General features: G+C 42.9%; 1 protein-coding gene across 7 annotated transcripts in view; it reads right to left on the bottom strand.

Moving 5' to 3' along the window:
- Nucleotides 1–23,102, bottom strand: part of ACOXL (acyl-CoA oxidase like) — a 359,193-nt gene that overhangs the window by 73,274 nt on the left and 262,817 nt on the right. For 6 of the 7 annotated variants that reach the window (XR_014051963.1, XM_081484832.1, XM_081484835.1 and 3 more), the window contains exon 15: nucleotides 18,710–18,821. Coding sequence is in view for 5 of the 7 variants with exons in the window: in XM_081484832.1 (XP_081340958.1) it covers nucleotides 18,710–18,821 (112 nt within the window). In the remaining 2 variants the exon portion in view is untranslated. Of the gene's footprint in view, nucleotides 1–18,709; nucleotides 18,822–21,224; nucleotides 21,386–23,102 lie in introns of all 7 variants that reach the window. The other variant, XR_014051964.1, reaches the window with a different exon arrangement.

Below are 23,102 nucleotides of genomic sequence, written 5' to 3'. Positions count from 1 at the left end.
GGAGTGGGTTGCTAGTTTCTCCTCCAGGGAATCTTCCCAACCCAGGAATTGAACCTGCATCTCCTGCATTGGCAGGTGGGTTCTTTGCCCACTGAGCCACCAGAGAAATCTCAGTAGGATGAGACAAAAGTGAAAACAAGTTCAAGTTAAGGAGAAAGGCCCCTGGCGGCCAATTCCTAAGTGCATTTCCTTATATATCAACACCACAGTGCTGCTGCAAGACCCACTGGAGAAGGCTCAATGTAACCTTGTCCTTGCTGGCAAGTGGCCCCTGGCCCTCCACTTCCCAGATAGAAAGGTTGGCACGACTGTCCCCTACCCTCCACGACTCCCCCCAGACCCCCCACTGAAGGACGGCACCCAGAACGTGGAATGTGTTGATAGGAAGGCAGCTTCACGAGGGCAAATGCCCAGGAAAGAAACCAACTGAGAGGCCTCTGGTCCCTTGAGTTACTTGATGGGCAGGAAGCAATAAGCTGAAGCCACAGAGGTCCAGACACCAAGGCAGGGTGGCCTTTGAACAGTGTGTGGGGCATACTTCATCCCACGATCAGGTGGTCCAAGTGAGCAGACCAGAAAATCAAACCCTAGTTCAGTCTCTAAGTGTAGACTCAGTGCTAACTGCAGAATGTCAGCAACTGTAACTCTGCCGATAACTGTAACCCAACTCCAACGCACAGAATTTTTACATTTACTTACTGCACAAAAACATGGTAGAACAACAGAAATCAACTATCTAACCCTCCAAAGTTAAAATATCTTAACACGAGGTTTCATTAAAGATGGCATCGTTGGGACTTTCCTGGTGGTACAGTGGCTAAGACTCTGGGGTGACAATGCAGGGGGCACAAGTTTGATCCCTGGTCGGGGAACTAAGACCCCCACATGCGGTGCAGGATGGCCAAAAGATTTTTTTTTAATGGCATGGTTGTTCTTTACTTCAAGCAGTAAACCTGCTACTGAAAACTTGTGCATAAATTAGCCTTCCCCATGGTGCTCAGTTGTGTCCGACTCTTTGCGGCCCCAGGGACTATAGCCCACCAGGCTCCTCTGTCCATGGAATCTTTTAGGCATAAATTAGCCTTATGAAAGCAAATCCTTCTTAAAATGCACCAAGCAACAGTCACTGTTTCAAGCCCTTAAGTTGCACTTGCTCATTTAGCCTTCCAAAGCCCTGGAGATAAGTATTATTGATATCTTTTACTATCTTCATTTTGCAGGTGGAAAACCATGACACAGAAAGGTTGAGGAACTTGCCCAAGGTTGCAGACCTGGGTTGGGACTGAGTGCCGTTTTATGAGTTCACATTTCTAGTCACAGGATACACTGCCTCCCAATGGACTGATGGAGAATTAGCTCCCTGTCCCTCCCAAATACATAGTTTATAGAGATGTGTTGTCACACCTGGTCATGTTTGATGTGAACCACATCCCACACTTAAAGCCTCTAGGGGAAATAAACGCTTATTTCCTAATAAATCATCATACAGCTAAGACAGAACTGAACTCATAAAGAGACGCCTGCAGCCTCATCTTTGGTGAATACCCATATCCATTCCCCCTTTTTCTTTTCTAGAAACACCCTCAAATAGGTTGGGCAACAATATATCCAATTAAAAACACTTACCTCCCTACAGAGGATCTATTAAAAAACCTCAGCTAACATCATATGTAATAGTTAAAGACTTAAGTGCTTTCCCTCTGAATCAGGAAGAAGATGAGAATGTTCATATCTCCACTTCTATTCAACATTACTGCAGGTTCCAGCCAGGCAATAAGGCAAGAAAAAGAAACTAAAGGCCAAGAGTTTGGAAATGAGTAAGACAGACTGTCTTCATTATAAAAAGACGTGATTTTTTAACTAGAAAATCCTAAGGAATATACAATAAAACTACTAGAATTAAGACATAAGCCTTTGATATACAAATCAAAAGTGAAAGCGATAGTCAATCAGTTTTGTCTGACTCTTTTCACCCCACGGACTGCAACCCGCCAGGCTCCTCCATCCCTGGAATTCTCCAGGTAAGAATACTGATGAGGGTAGCCGTTCCCTTCTCTAGCAGATTTTCCTGACCCAAGAATTGAACTATCTGAGTCACCAGGGAAGTCTATACAAATCAAAGTCAACTGTATTTCTGTATTCTAGGAACGAATAACTGGAACTTGAAATTGAATCCACCTGCCAACACAGAAGACACAGGAGCTGTGAATTGAACCTCTGGGTCAGGAAAGTCCTCTGGAGAAGGGAATGGCAGCCCACTCCAGTATTCTTGCCCAGAGAATCCCATGGACAGAGGAGCCTGGTGGGCTGCAGTTCATGGACACTACTACAAGAGTTGGACACTACTGAGAAACTATACCACCACCACCACCCAGTTACATGGAGATCTTTCCTGTGCTTTCGGCTGTGTAACGTCTCCTGCTAGCATTCAGTAGGTGTTCTGTGAGACTTGTTCCATGTGTAGAGCTGTTTTTGATGCATTTGTGGGTGGAGGTGAGGGTAGAGGTGGTCAGAGGTGAGGTCCATGTCCTTCAACTCCACCATATGATTAGACCCCCTGGGCTCCTGTCTCTGGCAACATTTAAAACATTTCTATCTTTGTATTCAGCTCCAAATCCATTTGCTGTGTCCTTTGAATTTGTTTTCCGTGCTCAGTTTTAAATCTACCCTCTTCCTTTTTATTTTACTGTGGAGAGAAGGTGGAATCAGTTGGGGGGTGGGGAAGGTGCGGCAGGAAAGAGTCCAGTCCTGACCAGTAACCATGCAGGCCTTTATAAGTTTGCTAAGCTTGGATGTCAGATTCTACGAAACACTTTAGGTACCATATGTCTTAAATTATATCCATCTGATATGGGGAATAATACAACATACAGTTATTTTAAAATTTTATAGAGAAGTAAAGTAGGTCAAACAATGATTTTTCCTTACTTTCTGCTTCTCCGGCTGTCCACAGAAGCCCACTCCCCTAGACTTGTGTGCCTTTGTCCAGGAGGAAGTAATCTTGCCCAGCAGATGAAAGTGAAACTGTCACTCAGTCATGTCCAACCCTTTATGACCCTCTGGACTGTAGTCCATCAGGCTCCTCTGTCCATGGAATTCTCCAGGCAAGATTACTGGAGTGGGTTGCCATTCTCATCTCCAGGGGATCTTCTCAACCCAGAGATTGAACGCAGGTCTCCTGCATTGCAGGCAGATTCTTTACCATCTGAGCCGCCAGGGGAGAAGCCCAGTAGATGACCACCTGGTAAAGTAATGGAAATGGTACACCCCAAACCATACAGGATTTCTTCTTCTCCTTTAGTTTCTCTTCTTTCCCTTCTCTCTAGTAGGTGGAATTTGTGGTCTGGCTTCCCCACACTTACACCACCTCCAGCACATGCTCACCTGGCCTCTCAGCCCTTTTGCTGCAGACTCGTCTGTAGCCCTTTGTAGCTCCCACTCAGCCCTGGTAGGAGAGGCTGGGGTCTTCCTGGGTCCCACCTGCATTTCTCTCTGTGATTGCACCCTTGGTGTGGCCAGAGGACAAGTCTTCCTCCAGCATCAGCAAAGGCCAGTCCTCACCTAGTCAGCCCACGTCTCCACCTTCCTGTCTCTCCACCTTTTTGACTTTCTGTCTTGTCTTTCTGTGTGTGGGCATGCATGTATGTGCGCGTGTTCTTAATATATTTTTCTGCCCTCCAGTATTTTTTATGTCTATCTTTATTTCATTTCTCTGTATTTCTCTCTCAAGATGAGTTCTCCTTTCTCTCTCTCTCTCTTTTTTTAAAAAAATTATTTATTTATTTGGCTGCATTGGGTCTTAGTTACCCATGGTATGTGGAATTTTAGTTCCTCTCCCCAGGACTGAACCCACATCCCCTGGATTGGAAGGTGTATTCTCAGCCACTAGGCCACCAGAAAAGTCCCTCTTTCTCTCTTTTTGCAAACTTACTTCACCACTTTTCACTCGTACATGTATTTTTAATGTTTCTGCAGTTTTCTGCCTTTCTGTATTTTCTTTATTTTTCTGGGGTTTTGTTCCAGTTTTCTTCCTCTCCTCTCCTATTTCTATGTCTGCATTTCTGTCTTTTTTTCCTGCATTGTTCCATCTGTCTTTTCTCCTGTCTCCTCTTTCTTTCTTCCATGTTTGCCCACTACATGATATCTTCCTTTTCTCTTTAGGCTTGCTTCCAGATTAAGCTTGGTTTCCTCTGTGTGGCTTTGGAGAGAGGACCCTCCCTCTCCTGGCCACCAGCAACCTCTCCCTGAACTCTGCTCTCTCCCAAAGCCACCACTCTGTTCTTGCACTGATGGGCAGATGCTGGTTTGTCTGCCGCTAGCAGCTCAAAGAAAGCAGGGTGGCTGGGTCCACCAGCTGTCAGCTCACTGGTTGCTTCCTGAACTGGGGAATTCTTTATACCATTACCCTAAGCTTTGAACCTGAGCTACAATCCCAGGAGAGCCAGATAAATACATCTCATCCAAGATGTTGCTACCCATGCAAAAAAAAAAAAAATGAGAAAGGACACAGGAAGGCACCTTTATGTACACTGCTCCTGCTTGTTCTCTATGAAAAGGAAATCCAAATGTCCCAGAGATGTGTGTGTCTTGGCTTTGGGGACCCCAGGGGAGGGGCTAGTTGTGGAATTCATGATGATCTCAGAGCTTCGGTCAGTGTTTGAACCCAGGGCCCTCCGCTCTACCACCTGTCCCAGAGACCCTTTCCGGGCCCCAGCTGGGCACCAGAACCTCACTCCCTTCCCTCAGAGGTGGCAGGTGGCTGCCCTGCAAGACCGAGGTGCTTGGAGGAGCCTTCCTCTAAGGATATGAGATGAGGGGGTGCAAGGCTGGGGTTCCCAGAGGAACACACTATAAAGATGACGGCTGGTGTGATGCCATGTAGAGGCCCAGCATCTCGGATCTTCCCAGCACACCCATGTGCCCCACGGCGCTGGCCCTAGATTTTACAGTGAATCCCAGGAAAGTCCAGTAACGGGCTCTAGACCTGGAACTCAGATGTGTCTGTCAGCCAGGGCACGCCTCGCCCCCCACTGTCCACAAAGCTTGTTCAGCACAGCCGTGTGGCTGCAGATGTGCCCCACCCTCCTTCATCCTCACTTCTAACACAGGAGCTGCCCCTCCAGACAGCCTGGGCCAGAGCAGTAGAGACAGCATCCTCCTCAACTGCGCTGGGAGCAGGCTCACCATTCAGTTCAGCTCAGTTCAGTCTCTCAGTCATGTCCGACTCTTTGCGACCTCATGAACCACAGCACGCCAGGCCTTCCTGTCCATCACCAACTCCCAGAGTCCACCCAAACCCATGTCCATCGAGTCGGTGATGCCATCCAACCATCTCATCCTCTGTTGTCCCCTTCTCCTCCTGCCCTCAATCTTTCCCAGCATCAGGGTCTTTTCAAATGAGTCAGTTCTTCGCATCAGGTGGCCAAAGTATTGGAGTTTCAGCTTCAACATCCGTCCTTCCAATGAACACCCAGGACTGATCTCCTTTAGGATGGACTGGTTGGATCTCCTTGCAGTCCAAGGGACTCTCAAGAGTCTTCTCCAACACCACAGTTCAAAAGCATCAATTCGTCTACGCTCAGCTTTCTTCACCGTCCAACTCTCACATCCATACACAACTACTGGAAAAACCATAACCTTGACTAGACGGACCTTTGTCAGCACAGTGATGCAAAGACGCCTGCGCATGCGCATGCGCACACGGCTCCTCTCCATCCGGAACCATCCCATCTCAGAATACACGCCCTTGCCTACTTCAGAGTGGTGTATGTAACCTTCTCTCTGCCTTCCCCACCCACTGCTCCCTCCGAGTTTCTCCTGAGAGCTCCCCTCCACGTCGTGGTCCAAATGTGCACCCTCTGGTCTCCCACCAAGCTTGCACATCCGTCCATTGGAGCCCTTCTTGTCACATTTCTCTGACTAGAGCAGGACTGAGACCTGCCTGGTACTCAGCTGAGTGGGCAGGACCAGTGGGCACATGAGAGACCCCCCTCTCACAGAGAGGTGGTGGGAATAGAGGTGGGTTCCAGGCAAAGGGCTGGAATACAGCTGGATGCAGAGGGCACAGAAATAGCAAAAGGAAATTTCATAGGTATAGGCAACCAAGATGTGTGGGGCTCCAGGTCAGGCTTCTCACTGCAGGGCAGTAATAGATACTGGAGCTTTGGGCAGATCTTCCAGGGTCTCCACAGCCTCTTCTCTCACCAGTGCTGCCCTCCAAGCTCTGGTCTGGGTCCTGGCAGTAAGAACAAGTCCCCAAGACAAGGTCCTTTGCTAGCGAAGACTTGACTATTTTTGTCCAGCAGTGGGTATGGGGCAGGGGGGACACATATGCTTTATCTGACCTGTTTCTGAATCTTTTCACCACTAAGGCTTGGCTGAAATTGTTAGAAGATGAAATCAATAGGCTCTTGGCAAAGGGCTCCTATAATTGAATACATTACTTCCCCAATTTCTCCTCCTTTTCCCTTTTTGTGTCAAATGAAGAGTCTGCTTTTTATTACTGAGTCTTTCAGAATTGAAAACAAATATCAGATGATACAGCTTCTTTGGTCACTTAGCCTACATTTGAATACATGCCCCTGAAATTGATCTTGATCATTTCCAACAACAGATATGTCAATAAACAGATGGGTGATGCCTTCCTCCTTTCTTAGCAGTGTCCTCCTCTCGAAATCGCTTCTAACTGTTCCAGTGAAGGAGGAATAGAGGTGGGGGTAGGGGGTGGAAATCAGGAGACCATAAATAGATCTTACAGGCACCGAAGTATCCATTTGGAGTACCATCAGCTAGAAAGATCTTGTTTCAAGAACACGATCTTTGCATTTAGCTGAAGACGATGTTATGGAACCTGACTGCCCTTAGTGACTGCCTAAAGCTGTCATAAGGCAAAATAATGTACATTTAATATCAGAAAGAAATCGGCCCTCAGGATCTTTGCTTTCTGATTCTCTGCAGCAGCTCAGCTGGTGCTTGGCCCGTAAGACAGCTGGAGGAGGCGTTCTTGGACTGTGCAGGAAAGGCCAGGCACACAGAAAACCCACCCCATGGGGGTCTAGAGTGAACACAGGAAACGAGAAACCAGGATGAAGAGCACAAAGCACACTGCAGTTTGGACTCCACAGGGCTCTGCACCTCAGTGGCCACCAGTGACACTGACTCTCCCCCAGAAGCCCTGGGGGCGCTCCTGACCCCACCTTCTGCGTTCTCTCCATTAAACTGGCCCATGTCTCACCCACTACCCCTCATGCTCACTGCTGTGCATGCGAAGTTGCTTCAGTTATGTCCAACTCTGTGTGACCCAAAGGACTGTAGCCCGCTGCCACCCGTCCTAGTTCAGACTAGATCCCAGCTTTCCTGGGGTGATGGTTACTGTGGCCTTCCAAAGGGCCACCCTCTCATCACTGACTCCAGAATGATCTTCCTGACACCAATGTGCTCCGGCCACTTGCAGGGAAGGTAGAAGGTTCTAGACCCCATACTCAGGTTGTACAAGGCTCCCCGCAGTGAGGACCCACCACCACTGCAGTCACTCCACCAGTGCAATCACCCCACTGCAATTTCTGCTGGACAGCAACGTGAATCAGCTCATAGTACACATACATCCCATCCCTTTTCAGTCTCCCTCCTACCCCACTCCATCCCACCTCTCTACATCACCACAGAGCACTGAGCTGAGCTCCCTGTGCTGTACAGCAGCTTCCTGCTAGCTATCTATGTTACACATGGTAATGTAGGTATGTTAATCCCAATCTACTTGGTACTCGAAAGGATGCTCAACATCAGTAATCATCAGGGGAATATAAATCAAAACCACTATGAACTATCACCTCATACCTTTTAGAATAGCTATTATCAAAAAACAAGAGATAAAAACTGTTGATGAGATGTGAAGAAACAGGAATCCTTGTATACTGTTGGTGGCAATGTAAATTGGTACAGCCACCATGGAAAATAGTATGGCGGTTTAAAAAATTAAAAATGGAACTACCATATAGACCCAACAATACTACTTCTGGGTATTTATCCAAAGGAAATGAAATCACTATCTTGAAGGGATATCTGTACTCCTATGGTCATTGAAACATTATTTACACAAGCCAAGATATGGAAGCAATCTAAGTATTCATACACACACACACACACACACACACACACTGAAATAGCCATTCAGCATGAGAAAAAAGGAAATCCTGCCGTTTGCAACCACATAGATAGACTTTGAGGTCACTATGATAAGTAAAATAAGTCACTCATAGAAAGACAAATACTTTACAATCTCATTTATATGCAGAATCTAAAAAAGCTGAAGTTGGGACCTCCCTGGCAGTCCAGTGGTTAAGACTTCGTCTTCCAATCTGGGGGTGGGGTGGGAGAGGTGGCAGTGCAGGTTTGATCCGTGGTTGGGGAACTAAGATCCCACATGCCTCATAGCCAAAAAACCAATACATAAAACAGAAGCAACATTGTAACAAATTCAATAAAGACTTTAAAAATGGTCCACATAAAAGAAAAAATCTTTAAATAAATAAAATTAAAAAGGTGAAGTCACAGAGAGAGAGTAGTATGGTGGGTATCAGGTATTGGGGGCAGCAGAAATTGACACATGTTGGTCAAAGGATACACATTTCCAGTGACAAGGGGAGAAATGTCTGGTGACTACAGCTACCATTATACTATATACATACAAGGTGCTAGAAAGTGGATCTTCAATGTCTCTGCTGCTGCTGCTGCTGCTGCTAAGTCGCTTCAGTCGTGTCCGACTCTGTGCGACCCCACACAGATGGCAGCCCACCAGGCTCTGCTGTCCCTGGGATTCTCCAGGCAAGAATACTGGAGTGGGTTGCCGTTTCCTTCTCCAGTGCATTAAAGGGAAAAGTGAAAGTGAAGTCGCTCAGTCGTCTGACTCTTAGTGGACTGTAGCCTACCAGGCTCCTCCATCCATGGGATTTTCCAGGCAAGAGTACTGGAGTGGGGTGCCATTGCCTTCTCCGCTTCAATGTCTCACTCTCTACCAAAAATGTAACTATGTGAGCTGATGAGTGTTAACTAACAGTAGTGTGTTAATCAGTGCACAATATATATGAATCATCACATTGTACATCAATACAGTATACTAACGCATATATACGGAATTTAGTAAATCGGTAAAGATAACCCTGTATGTGAGACAGCAAAAGAGACACAGATAAATAGAACAGTATTATGGACTCTATGGGAGAGGGCAAGGGCTGGATGATATGGGAGAATGCTATTGAAGCATGTAAATTATCATATGTGAAACAAATCACCAGTCCAGGTTCGATGCATGATACAGGGTGCTCGGGGCTGGTGCACTGGGATGACCCGGAGGGATGGGATGGGGAGGGAGGTGGGAGGGGGGTTCTGGAAGGGGAAAACATGTACACCCATGGTGGATTCATGTCAATGTATGGCAAAACCAATACAATATTGTAAAGTTTAAAAATAGATAAATAAAATAATTTAAAAACATTACACAGTGTTCTACGTCAACTATATCCAATGAAACTGGAGGAAAAATAACAGGAGAGACTCAAAAAAGAAACTGCTGTTCAGTATTCAGTCATTTACACCAAGTCAAACTCACCCGTAATCAGCATTCCATAAACTAGAAAATGTCATTTCTATGCTGTGCTCTTCAACCATGAGCCCTGAGTTTGCTACATGTATCCATAAATCTGTGTGTCTCTCAGACTAAGCTCTGTCTTGTCCCCTTGTCCTGTCTGGATGATTGGCTCCACTGTCCATGCCCGAGCCTTTCCTACCACCTTAGCCAGGGACCTGCTTCCCATGGTCCAGACTCTCAGATATCAAGATCTCTAATAGAAGGTTCAGAATCTTTAGGGTACATCTGCCTGACTTTGGGGCCAACACTCAATAGCTCACCTCCTGCCAGGCTCCTTTAACCTTGCCCAGACCTCCCCTGTCATTTGTCACCATGCTCTGGATTCCATGCTGCTGGCTGGTCTGGGCACCCACAACTGTGGGAAATGCCACGGAAAGCTCTCTAGCACAGAATTAACACTTGGTGAATGTTGTTGCCATTTGCCATTTCTTCTTTTCCCCAATTAGTGTATCAAGATTCAGTGGCTGAATCTTGAAAAGTTCTGAGTTTCCAATTTCATATAAGAAAAGATGATAAGTGCCTGCAATGCAAACAACCTAAATGCTATGAGGCACCACTTAAGTTGCATTTTTAAATATTTTAATTGAAGTATAAAAAGCATACAGTCAGATGGATAAATCTTAAGTTGACAGCTTGATGACTTTTTTATGTGTATGTACCCATGTAACCATCCATACCAAGATAAAGAAATTTCCCAAACCCTGTACTGTACTCCCTCCCTGCCCATACCACACTCTCTCACTCTCTGATCCACAGATCACCATCAACTAATTTCACCCCTTCTTGAATGAATGTCATATAAATGGAATCATACATTATTAACTTCTTTCCAAGCTTCTTTCACTACACATAACATCTGTAAAATTCACTTATGTGGCTGCATGCAACAGTAGTTTACCCCTTTTTATTGCTGGATACAATTCTGTGGTATGAAGATATTACAGTTAGTTTACCTAATTTCATGCAGATGAACACTTGTGTTGTTTCCAGTTTTGGGCTATTATTGATACAGATGCTATAACCATTCTTGTAAAAGTCTTTCTGTGAGCAGAATTTCATTTCTTTTGGTATTGACATAAAAACCTAGGGAGGAAAGTGCTGGTTGTAGGATAGCTGTGTATTTAACTTTATAAGGAACTGGCAAACTGTTTCCCAGATCAGTTATCACTATTTTACACTACCAACAGCAATGATCAAAGTTCCTCTTGCTCTATACAGTCACCATGATTGACTTGCACCCTTTCCGCTTAACACATTGCAGTGGGTGTGTCGTGGTATTTCACTGTGGTTTTAATTTCAATTTCCCTGATGACTAATAAGATTGAGCAAAGTTTCATGTGCTCATTACCATTCTTTTATCTTCTTTTTTGAAATGTCTTTCAAGTCTCTTGTGTAATTTTTCTTAGATTGTGTCTTTTTGTTACTGGGTTAGAGAAGGTCTTTATTTTGGATAAAAGTCTTTTTTCAGATACATGTGTTGCAAATAATTTTCCCAAGGTTATGGCTTGTCTTTTTGCTTTCTTACTGATGTCTTTTGGAGAGCAATTTTTTTAATTTTGAAAAAAATCTGGTCAATATTTGATTGAATGGTTAGTGCTTTTTATCTTTTTACTAAAAAATCTTAGTCTACAACAACTCCAAAGAAACAGTCTCATGTTTTCTTCTAAAAGTTTAAGTTTTCACTTTTAGTCTATGGTCAATTTCAAGTTAATTTTTCTCTATTGTATGAGGAATAGATTTTTTCCATTTGGATATTTAACTGTTTGTCACACAATTTGTTGAAAAATTTTTTCATCATTTAATTCCCTTTGTACCTTTGTAAAAAATCAAATGAACATACATTTGTGAGTCAATTTTCTGGACTTTATAGTGTTCCATTGATCTATTTGTTTATCCTTATACCAAATCCATACTGTCTGGGTAATTGCAGCACAAGCATAAACTCTGAAATCAGGTACTACAAGGTCTCCACATTTCTTCAATTTTTTTCATAGTCATTTTGGCTATTTCAGATTATTTGTATTTCCATATGAATTTCCAAATCCTCCTGTGAGTTTCTACAAAAATTTCTGCTGCAAATTTGATTGAGACAGAGTCAGATCTACAGAACCATTTAAGGAGAATGAACATCACAGCAATACTGGATCTTTCCATGCATAGACATGATATACTTTTCAACCTATTTAAGTTCCCTTTAATTACCTTCCGCAATGTTTTAGTTTTCTATGTACAGATCTTGCATTATTTGAATTTTTATTGCAAAATATATTCCTAAAAATTTCATGTTTTCTAATGATATTGTAAATTTAATTTAATTTTACATTGTGTTTTCTAATTGTTTATTGATAGTGTATAAAAGTAAGTTTATGTTGGATATTGAGTTTGTATCTTGTTACCTGTAGTGATTTACTATTAACAACTGTGTTGCAAATAAATACATAATCTCACTGAAGGAGAAGGAAAAAATCAAATTGAAGTAAATTTGGGAAATACTATTTTTTTAGATACTGTAAGCTACATTCACAAAGAAATACTGTATTCTAGTTGTAAATGTGTTTCTCACAGAGAGACGGACTAGCAATTCTGAGACTACTTAATGTGTATGCTAGGGAAGATCAAATAAATAAACATAGTAGACAGTCAAAGCCAGATTTTTCAATTCCTCAGAGAAAGATGCTACAAATAGGAAAGAGGGAAGGCTTGTGGTTTGGGATTGGAATCAGAACTACCAGTAAAAGCTTGTGGTTTCTAATATAAGTATGTACAAATCTGTGTGAGAATGTGTGAGTAAACCTATATCTATTTTCCAGCTCAGAACAAGCCTAGAAATAGTGACATTCCAGTAGCAAGTTAGCATACTCAGCAACCAGATACTGGTTTTTAAATGCTATTCTCCAATAAAAGGACCAGGGACTCTTGGAGAAATGGTTGATTACAGAGTGGGCAGAGAAAGTAAAAGATGAGCCTAGAACATTCTCTGGTACCCAAAATAAGGAAGTGCTAAAAGAAAATCATGGGGGCATAACAAATAGACATTTGGGCTGCTAACGAGAAAGGAGCTCTCAGTGGCCAAAGCTGAAACAATCTGAGCAAGAAAATAAAATATGTTAGAATTGGATGTAGCCCAAATACAGAATAAATATCCATTAATCTGAACTGATACGAATAATAATGAATTGAATAAATAAATAATTGGTGGAGAAGGGATAGCTCTTTCTTCTAATAAAGGAATGTAGCCGGAAGGAGGGTAATTGAAAATCCCCACTAGTAAACATCATGGGGCTTCCCAGGTGGTGCCAGAGGTGAAAAACCTGCCTGACGATGCAGGAGACATAAGAGACATTTGATCCGTGGGTACAGAAGATCCCCTGGAGGAGGAAATGGCAACCCACTCAAGTATTCTTGCCCCGAGAATTCCATGGACAGAGGAGCTTGGCGGGCTACAGTCCATGAGATCGCGAAGAGTCAGATGTGACTGAGCACGCACGCACACACGCACAGAACAGAGAAAGGGAAACATCACAGAACAGAAATGTTTCTTGTGGCCAAAATCAACAAAGACGGAAGTGCCGATCTAAGCCTGAGGAGCACTCTACACAGGAGGCAGGCACGGTGGCCTCGGGTCTTCCTGTCTGTCCACTCCGGGGTCTCTCCAGACCACCATCTGCCCCTCCTCAGCACCATATACAGCTTACTATGACATGGAAGTCAGTCACTCTTTCCCTCTCTCGAGAGTTGCAGGAGTGTAAGCCTTACCTCTCACTGAGAAATGGGAACGTGTTTCCCATTAAAGGAATTTCAAGCCCCAGTCAGCAGAGGAGCCTCACTTTTGTACAAGGTGATTATTGCCCAGGCAGTACCCAGTGCTCAAGGACACAAAGACTGTCCGTCAGGTGGCCCTGGTCTCCGGCTCATCCTCCCAGCCCAGCTAAACCACAGGACTCAGAAGACGCAAGATCAATGCAGACCAGTGACTCCGGAAATTTAGTTTCTAATCGTTTCCTGTCTTTGATGATCTGCCTCTGGAACAAAGCTCTTGGCATTTCTGTACCATGAGATTTTTCGTAAAACATCTGCTCTTCAGGCTGCCCTGTTGGCTTTTAAAATGGTAACAAACAGAACCCAGCGGCTGTTACTCTCTATTTCCTGTCTCTGCTCTGAAACTCCCAGAGAAGTACAAGCAAAGATCAGATTTTCTCTCTGGGTTCAGCGACCATGCTGGCTCAGATGGTAAAGAATCTGTCTGCCATGGAGGAGACCTGGGTTTGATCCCTGGGTGGGCAAGATCCCCTGGAGAAGGTCATGGCAACCCACTCCAGAATTCTTGTCTGGGAAATCTAATGGACAGAAGACCCTGGTGGGCTACAAGTCCATAGGATCGCAAAGAGTTGGACACAGCTGAGTGAGTAACACTTTACTTTTTTGGTGACAGTGGTATTTTCCAGCTCCTCTCTGATTTTATCAGATATCACTGGACCCACTGAGCTTCGATGGTGGGTCAAATGGTAAAGAATCCACCTGCCAATGCAGGAGAGGTGGTTTGATGCCTGGGTCAGGAAGATCCTCTGGAGAAGGGCATGGCAACCCTCTCCAGGATTCTTGCCTGGAGAATTCCATGGACAGAGGAGCCTGGCAGGCTATACAGTCGATATGGGGTGGCGAAGAGTCAGACATGACTAAGTGACTAACATTGGACCAAGTTCCTGAAGACCTGTGACTGAGGAGACTGTGGCAGCTTGACCTCCAGCACACGCCATGGCTGTGCCATCCAATCATGGACATGGACAGCTTGCATTTTCCACAGATAGGAACTCAGACAAGGCTCTAAACGCCGACCAGGTGACCTGGGCAAAGAACCTGTTAGTCCAAAAGTATAACAAAATAGTTGGCATCACCTATTAGAAAGATAGCCTTCAGTGGTACTATGATTTCATTATATTTTAAAGATCTAAATAACTTTAAAGTCACACACACACAGAGCAGTCAGGTTGCACTGACCACAACAATAAAAACTGTAGGGGGCAGTCAGAAAGCTCTAGGGACTCCCCTGGAGGTCCAGTGACTAAGACTCCACGTTCTCAATGCAGGGAGCCCGGGTTTGATCCCTGGTCAGGGAACTAGATCTCACATGCCACAACTAAGAGTTCATATACTGCAACTAAAGACCCTGTGTGCTGCAAGGAAGACCTGGAGCAGCTGAATAAATAAATGAATGAAGTAAACAGAAGGCTCTAGAAAGTTACATCACCTGAAACCTTATTTCCAACCCCCACTAACTCTTTCCCAACAAAATCTCAAATTCTGAATAAGGAAAAATAACTTAGGGTCGTTATTTCCAACTTAGATGACAGCCCCTGGATTTTGAGGATGATTCATGGTCTTTACTTGTCGATACAAACCACTTCTCTTTTCCTTCTGACTCAGCCTTGCAGTGGGAAGGAGGGCATCATGAACCAGATTTTTAAAATCATTCGTTCCTAGGTGATTTCTACACACTCTAAAATGGAAGAACTACCAGTGCAGTAGAGGAATATTACAGATGATGACAGAATAAACTGGTTAACCAGGAGGATTTTCATCCCATCTGAATTACCATCCCTCTGCCTGCCCAATTTTTGTTACAAACATGAAATCCAGCAGTCATCTGTTATACATATTGATTACTGAGGGTATATATTTGTCTCCTTTAGATTTGTCTTTTATAAAATGACTGAAAGTGTTAGTCGTTCAGTCGTGTCTGACTCTTTGCGACCCCATGGACTGTAGCCCAACAGGCTCCTCTGTCCATGGGATTCTCCAGGCAAGAAGACTGGAGTGGGTTGCCATTTCCTTCTCCAGGGGATCTTCCTGACCCAAGGATTGAACCTGGGTCATTGCAGGCAGATTCTTTACCGTCTGAGCCTCCAGGGGAGCCCACAAAATGACAGAAGCCCTTAATAAAATATTCTCAAGGTGACAAGTCATTGTTTATTGTCTTCTCCCTGCCCCCACTAATGGGGAAATGATGCAGTGACCTTGATGAACAATGTTTGCGAGGTGATTTTAGAAAACTGGAGAAGTGGGGCTTCCAAGGGAAGCTATGGGGTTGGGCTCTCACCATGGTTACCAGAACACAGAAGGATAGTTCCTGGTGCCATTTGAAGTTAAATTCTGGCTGCACCAAGGAAGGAAAGAAATGATCAGGTGGTAGGTCTCTCTTTTTTTAAATTAGAGCAAAATCACTTAACAATATTGATACATCAACATGAATCGGCCATAGGTATGTATATGTCCCCTCCATGTCCCTCCCCACCCCACCCCTCTATGTTGTGACAGAGCACCAGCTTTGGGTTCCCTGCATTGACAGGTCTTTTGGAAGGACCTGGGGGTCTTGACTCCCTAACTCTGACTGTGAAGCACAAACCCTCAGCACTCACTCCAGACTAAGAGGGAGATGGACTATCTAATGTGTGTGGGCCAAGTGTCTCCAAAATAAAACGTGTGTTTGAGGAAAATTAAAGTGGGTCAGTGCTAAAGAATCTGCCTGCCCATGCCAGAAACGCAGGAGACATGGGCTCGATCCTTGGGTCAGAAAGGTCCCCTGGAGGAGAAGACGGCAACCCACTCCAGTGTGCTTTCTCGACTGGGAAACCCACGGTCAGAAGGGCTGGGCAGGCTAAGGTCCACAGCATCGCAAAAGAGTTGGACATGACTTAGTGACTAAACAACAACAACAACTATGTTGTTTATTTAACTCTGCTAATAATAAAACACTAAAACTTTTATTAACTCTGTTAATAATAAAATATTAACTCTGTTAATAATTAAATAAATAAAACTATTTAACTCTGTTTAACTAATTGTTTCAAAACAATTAGTTGGCTGATCCACAGGGACCACCAATTCTTTTATAGATCCTTAAAAATCTTTTTTTACTTTTTTAATTGGAGGATAATTGCTTTACAATATTGTGTTGATTCTGCTGTGCAACAAGGCGAATCAGTCATAACTCTATGTATATCCTCTCCTTCTTGAGCTTCCCTCCCATCCCACCCCTCTAGGTCATCACTGAGTGCCAGGCTGGGCTCCCTGTGCTGTACAGCAGCCTCCCACCAGCCGTCTGTCTTACACAGGGCAGTGTATATATGTCAGCGCTCCTCTCTCAATTCGTTCCCACCCTCTCCTTCCTCCACTGTGCCCACCAGTCTGTTCTCTATGTCTGGGTCTCTATTCCTGCCCTGAAAATAGGTTGATTTCCTTATTTTCAAGTTATTAATTTTGATTCTTTTTAATGTCCTGTTGAGTAGGTCTTTGAATAATTTTTAAGGAAGGTCATGGGAGTGAAATTGCTTCTAATTCTTAGATATTTGAAGATATATTTCCACTGCCTGTACTCATGGATTAAATCTGGCTTGAAATGGTATGCTTAGATCATGAGGTTTCCTTTTTCTAGGAGCAAGTCTTAGTCCATTTGGAGCTGGTGAATAACAATTGAAGCTAGTCTTGTCTTTTTTTTAATTTGTTGATAAACTATTACTCTCTGTCTGGTTGCTTAAATGATATTCTCTTCACTATAGAACTGCAAGCTATCCTCAGGTATGGGTATTTTTTTCCACTAAAATTTTGATTTTTTTTTACACTAGGGAAAATACTTTTCTTCTGTGTTGATTATTATATCTGCTCCTTTGTTCCAGCATTTTCAGGAATATTTCTTCTCTGTAGATTGCATTTTGACTGTTTTCACTCTATTGATTATCATCTCGTGATCTTTATCCTTTACTTCTACAGTCTTGGAAAGCTCATTCATAGGTTACATTTTCTCCATTGTTCTGCTCACTAGTGCCTCTAGAGTGTCTTGATGGCATCCTCCTCTATTTTGGCTGGCACCATGTTTGATAAGGGCAGGGAATGCGGAGTGACTTAAACCCACCTGAATATGCCCTTGGCATCTGCCAGGGCTTCACCTCAGACCTACACCTGGAGAATGGACCAATTTGCACAAACTTGGTCCAGCCTACAGTGGGTACTCATCAGTCTGTCTTGTTCCCCCGAGTGGATCTGGACCACTTCTGCTCCAGGGCTCTTCTGCTGAAGAGCATTTCCTAAGAGAATACCCATCCCCCAATGTGGCATGCATCCTCCCCTACTCTGTGTTGTCCTTGGCGATGCTGTCCTGGGAGATGTGATCTTGGTATTCATATTAAAAGAGATGAACTGAAGCTGCCAGGGAAGTTTCATGGGAACCAGTTCTGGTTCTCTTGGAACCTAATTCCTTTCCAGAGGGAGAGCAGTGGTCGGGTTTCAGGCTATGGTAGTCCTGAGTCTCTGAGTCTGGGCAGAAAGTGGATAAGTAAGCCTTCTCTTAGGGTCTTCTTGTCTACTCCATGTTGGGATTAGGAGATGAAATAGGTATTGCTGAGGTGGGGGTGGGGGTTTCCTCCAATAACTCCACTGGCACCATACTTGGTGGAAATTGCCTCCAGACTTCTATCCACACTGATGCAAGATTTTATGTTTTTTCAGAACATCATGGGCACTTTAGTAGGAAACAGTGTATCTCAGGCGAACCCAATGGTTAATTTCCACATGTGCCTGATGCACTTTCCCCCTCCCCCCTGAAAATAATGTACTCGTTATTACAGACAGACAACGATGCTTCAGTTTCAGTAAGGGTTAAAAATGACTCCACTCATCAACTCCCATTCTAAAGATGAGACACAGAGTTAATCAGTAGCATCAGGGCCTCCCCAGGAAGCAACGTTGTCATGCAAAATGGCTTATAGATATTCTAGCCGTTTCCAGAAGCTTGTAATTATTGCTGCATGGGTGCTAAGTCACTTCAGTTGTGTCCGACTTGCTGACTCATCTATTACATTTAGCAGGGACAGGAAGATCCCTTGGAGAATGGAATGGCTACCCACTCCAGTATTCTTGCATGGGAAATCCCATGGACAGAGGAGTCTGGCGGGCCATTGGGTCACAAAGAGTCAGACATGACTAAGGGACTAACACTTTCACCAGCAAGAATATGCCCTACACAAATGTTAAAAGGAAAAATATTAATATAACACAATATATCTTTACCTTATAATAAATTCGGGCCACCAAACTCCGCTGAAGAATCCTTTCACGAAAATGCACTGCTTTCAACAGAAAGGTGAGATTACCAACTGTGTCCATGTTAAATGCCAGGAAACTGAAGAATTAAAAAAAAAAGCACAGTGACCATCATTATTATTTTGTCATCACCAAAGTATTTCAAATCGAAAGAAATAGATGGGATTTGTTTTTTCAAAAAGAATTTCTTCCCAATAGAGAGTGTGAGTACACATAATTATCTCCTTGATCTCTCACTTGCTGTATTTTGTGACTTTTCTTAGTAATTCTGTCGATGAATGCCTGGATCAAGTTATTCTATGTGGTCATCCTTGTGATGTAAAGATAATTTGGTTTACTGCTTTTTCCACTTAGTATTTTTTAAATCTTTTTTTTTTTTTTAATTTAACATTTTTTTTGGCCACACCTCACAGCATGCAGGATCATAATTCTCCAATCAGGGAGTGAACCCTTGCCTCCTGCATTGGCAGCACAGTGTAATAACCATTAGACCACCAGGAAAAGCCCTAAAAGATATTTTTTAATTGAAGTATAGTTGATATACAATATTATATATTACAGGTATCCAATATAATGCTTCACAATTTTTAAAGGTTATACTCCATTTGTAGCTATTATAAATGGGCTTCCCAGGTGGAAAAAGTTCTTAGTTTCTCATAAACTAAACCACACATAACCTATGACTCAGCCATTCCATTCCTACTATTTGCCTTAGAAAAATAAAACACATTCATGAAAACACTTGTATACAAATATATTCACAGAAGTTCTACTCAGAGGGGTGAAAAATTAACAACCCAGGTGTCTTTCTGTCAAGAGAAAGGAAAATAATACGATCAATTACACACCAATAAAACTGACAACCCAGACAAAATAAGTAAATTCCTAGAAACATATAATCTTTGAAGACCAAATGAAGAAGAAATAGAAAATATGAGCAGAGTAATTACCTGTAATAAAATTGAATCATTAAAAAAAAAAGATCTGCCAACAAACAAAAGTCCAGGGCCAGATGGTGTCACAGGTGAATTCTACCAAACATCTGAAGAAGTAACACCTATCTTTCTCAAACTATCCCAAAAAAAAAATTAAAGAAAAAAGAAAACTTCTGAACTGATTCTAGAATGCTAGAATTAGCCTGATACCCAAACCCAATAAAGATATCACACACAAAAAGAAAATTATAGACCAATATCACTGATGAACATAGATCCAAAAATCCTCAATAAAATATTAACAAAACCAAACAAAACAATACACCAAAAAGATCATACACCATGATCAAGTGGGATTTATCCTAGGAATGCAAGGATGGTTCAACATCCACAAATCAGTGTGATCCACCACATTAACAAACTGAAGAATAAAAATCATCTGATCATCTCAGTAGATGCAGAAAAAGCTTCTGACAAAATTCAAAATTATGATAAAAACTCTCAACAAAAGTGGGTACAGAGGGAACAAACCTCAACATAACAAAGGCTACATATATGACAAACCCACAGCTCACATGTATATACAATTTTTGCCAATTATTCCTCAACGTAGAAATTTGAAAAAAAAAATTTTAAACGAATGGAAAACAAACCTTAGTATGAAAGTGAAAAAATGAAGGTGTTAGTTGCTCAGTCATGTCCAACTCTTTGTGACCCCCTGGACTGTAGCCTACCAGGCTCCTCTGTCCATGGAATTCTCCAGGCAAGAACATTGGAGTCAGTAGCCATTCCCTTCTCCAGGGGATCTTCCTGACCCAGGGAATGCACCCGGATCTCCTGCACTGCAGGTAGATTTTTTACTGCTGAGCCACCAGGGAAGCCCCATGTAACTTCTGCATAAGCAGAAAAAACTGTAACCAAATATTGAACTTTAGTTAATAATGTTAATTTCAAATTATTTAGAAGTATGCTAATGTCTGTAGTTTACTTTGAAATGTATCAGAGAAAAAAAGGTGAATTGAAGGATGAATTGAGGGCTTGATACAGGGATATATATGTGGTGTATATATATATATATATATATACCACAGTCACATGTTACTAGTTGATTCTCTGGTGGGTATATGGATGTTCCCTAAAATCATTTCAATTCTCCTGAGCATTTGAAAGTGTTCATAATATAAATGACACAATATTCAAGTACAGTGCAGAAACTTGGTTTTCCTCAACCTCCACATCCTCCTAGGGATCCATGGGTCGATGAGAGCAGTGAGTGCTCCATGGCAGCCCCTTAGGGGAGGGGAAGAGGCAGCACTCACTGGTACAAGAAAGGGCAGAATGGAGCTGTTTGCAGAATGAAGTTCAGCCCCAGTCAGAGCCAAGCCCTGCCCTCCTCACCTAGCACCTAGTCTCATGGAGTCTTTCCAGGACCATGATTGACTCCTCCCACAGCCCAAATGAAGGGTAGCCTCTGGGAGTCCATACAAATGGTCACCTACTGGGAGGGATTTCAGGGACCATCGTTCCTCGTGTTCCCATCTGCTCACCTTTCTTGTGAGTTGTCAGTATGACTGCCATCCGACTGCTTTACTTGCATGAAAGTTCCCTGAAAGCTGAGAACCCAAGGTCACTGCTGTATCGTCAACAGCTGAAGAAGCGCCCAGTACAATGTGTGTGTATGGAGATCTGTTGGATGTCAAAGGTTTTCCTTAATATACATAAAAATGAGAGTGAGTAAGATTTGGGGACATAAGGAGAAAAACTGAAAAGCAGCCAGACTGAATCAGTAAAACCTGGATGTGTGGGAGAGAGGAGTATACTGTTTTGGAGGTTAATAACCGAGACAAAAATAAATGGACTGGAACTTTCCAAATATTTACACTTGGAATACTGCCTTTGGCACATCTCAAGTCTATCTTGGAAGATTTGCTAGGAATATAGATTTGCATATGAGTGAGAATCTGTTTTTCTTTTGAAATGATGGAAACAGCCCTACTCTGCTATCTGGAAGAGAAATGGAGGGGCAGATGGTGTGTAGTTAGTTGGGGAACTTGTTTCCTGAATGGATGGAACTGGTTTTGATGGGAATTGTACTGTTCTTTCAACTTCTTATATGTTGTAAATTTTCCAGCTAATAAATTGTGAGGGAAACTATCAGCCCTATAAAATGCCCATTTAGGGCTATGTTCTTAGTCGCAGTCATGTCTGATTCTGTGGCCCCATGGACTGTAGCCCACCAGGTTCCTCTGTCCATAGGATTCTCCAGGCAAGAATACTGGAGTGAGTTGCCATCTCCTCCTCCAGGGGATCTTCCTGACCCAGAGATCGAACCTGCATCTCCTGCATTGGCAGGTAGATTCTTTACCACGAGCGCCAATTGGGAAGCCCATAGAAATGTTAAAAAAAAGACTTACTGACTTTGGAGAGCATGCAAATTGAAATAAAATCAAAGAAAATTATATAAAATTAAAAGATTAAAAAAACACCCCCAAACAGAGGGAGAAATGAAACAATCTTCGGATATGGGAGCTGCTATTTACAGCTTTAAGACAGTCTACAGTTTTAACAAACAGGAACGTGAGCAGTAGCTTACAAAACAAGAGAAAAAGGACAGATTCATGCCAACCAATGTGAAAAGTCTTATACGTGTGTGCATGCCTGCTAAGTGGCTCCAGTACTGTCCGACTCTTTGAGACCAGGCTCCTCTATCCATGGGATTCTCCAGGCAAGAATACTGGAGTGGGTTTCTATGACCTCCTCCAGGATTGAACGCAAGTCTCTTACATCTCCTGCATTGGCAGGTGGATTCTTTACCACTAGCATCACCTGGGAAGCCCAAAAAGTCCCATACTATCATTTATTGTGTCTCCCATGTCTCTCATCAGGATTGTAAGATTATACTTTTTAATGAATAGTTGTTTGAAAATTAGTTCATCTGGGTTATGAAGACCAAAGTCTTCCTCCAAATAAAAATGGTAATTTAAAAAATACACAAAAGAAAAAAGCACAATAAGCTCCTCAAAAGTAGAACAAAGAAGATAATACATTTATGAGCATAAATCAATGAAGTAAAAGCAAAGGTATGACAGAGGATCAACAAAGGGAAAAGTTAGTCATTTGAAAAAAGTAGTAAGTTAGACAAACATCTGGTGAGATTAAACAATAACAATAAAGGAGAGAAAAAAAAAAACCACAAGAAATAATTTTAGGAATGAAAACTGAGACCTAACTACAGATCTAAACAGCCTCTTGATGAAAGTGAAAAAGTTGGCGTAAAACTTAACATTCAGAACACTAAGATCATGGCATCTGGTCCCACCACTTCATGGCAAATAGATGGGGAAATAATGGAAACAGTGACAGACTTTATTTTGGGGGACTCCAAAATCACTGCAGATGGTGACTGCAGCCATGAAATTAAAAGA

The sequence above is a fragment of the Giraffa tippelskirchi genome, chromosome 4 (assembly GCF_054371585.1).
Source record: "Giraffa tippelskirchi isolate mGirTip1 chromosome 4, T2T-mGirTip1v1.2.pri, whole genome shotgun sequence".
NCBI classification, from domain to species: domain Eukaryota; kingdom Metazoa; phylum Chordata; class Mammalia; order Artiodactyla; family Giraffidae; genus Giraffa; species Giraffa tippelskirchi.
This window is presented reverse-complemented; position numbering and strand designations above follow the sequence as displayed.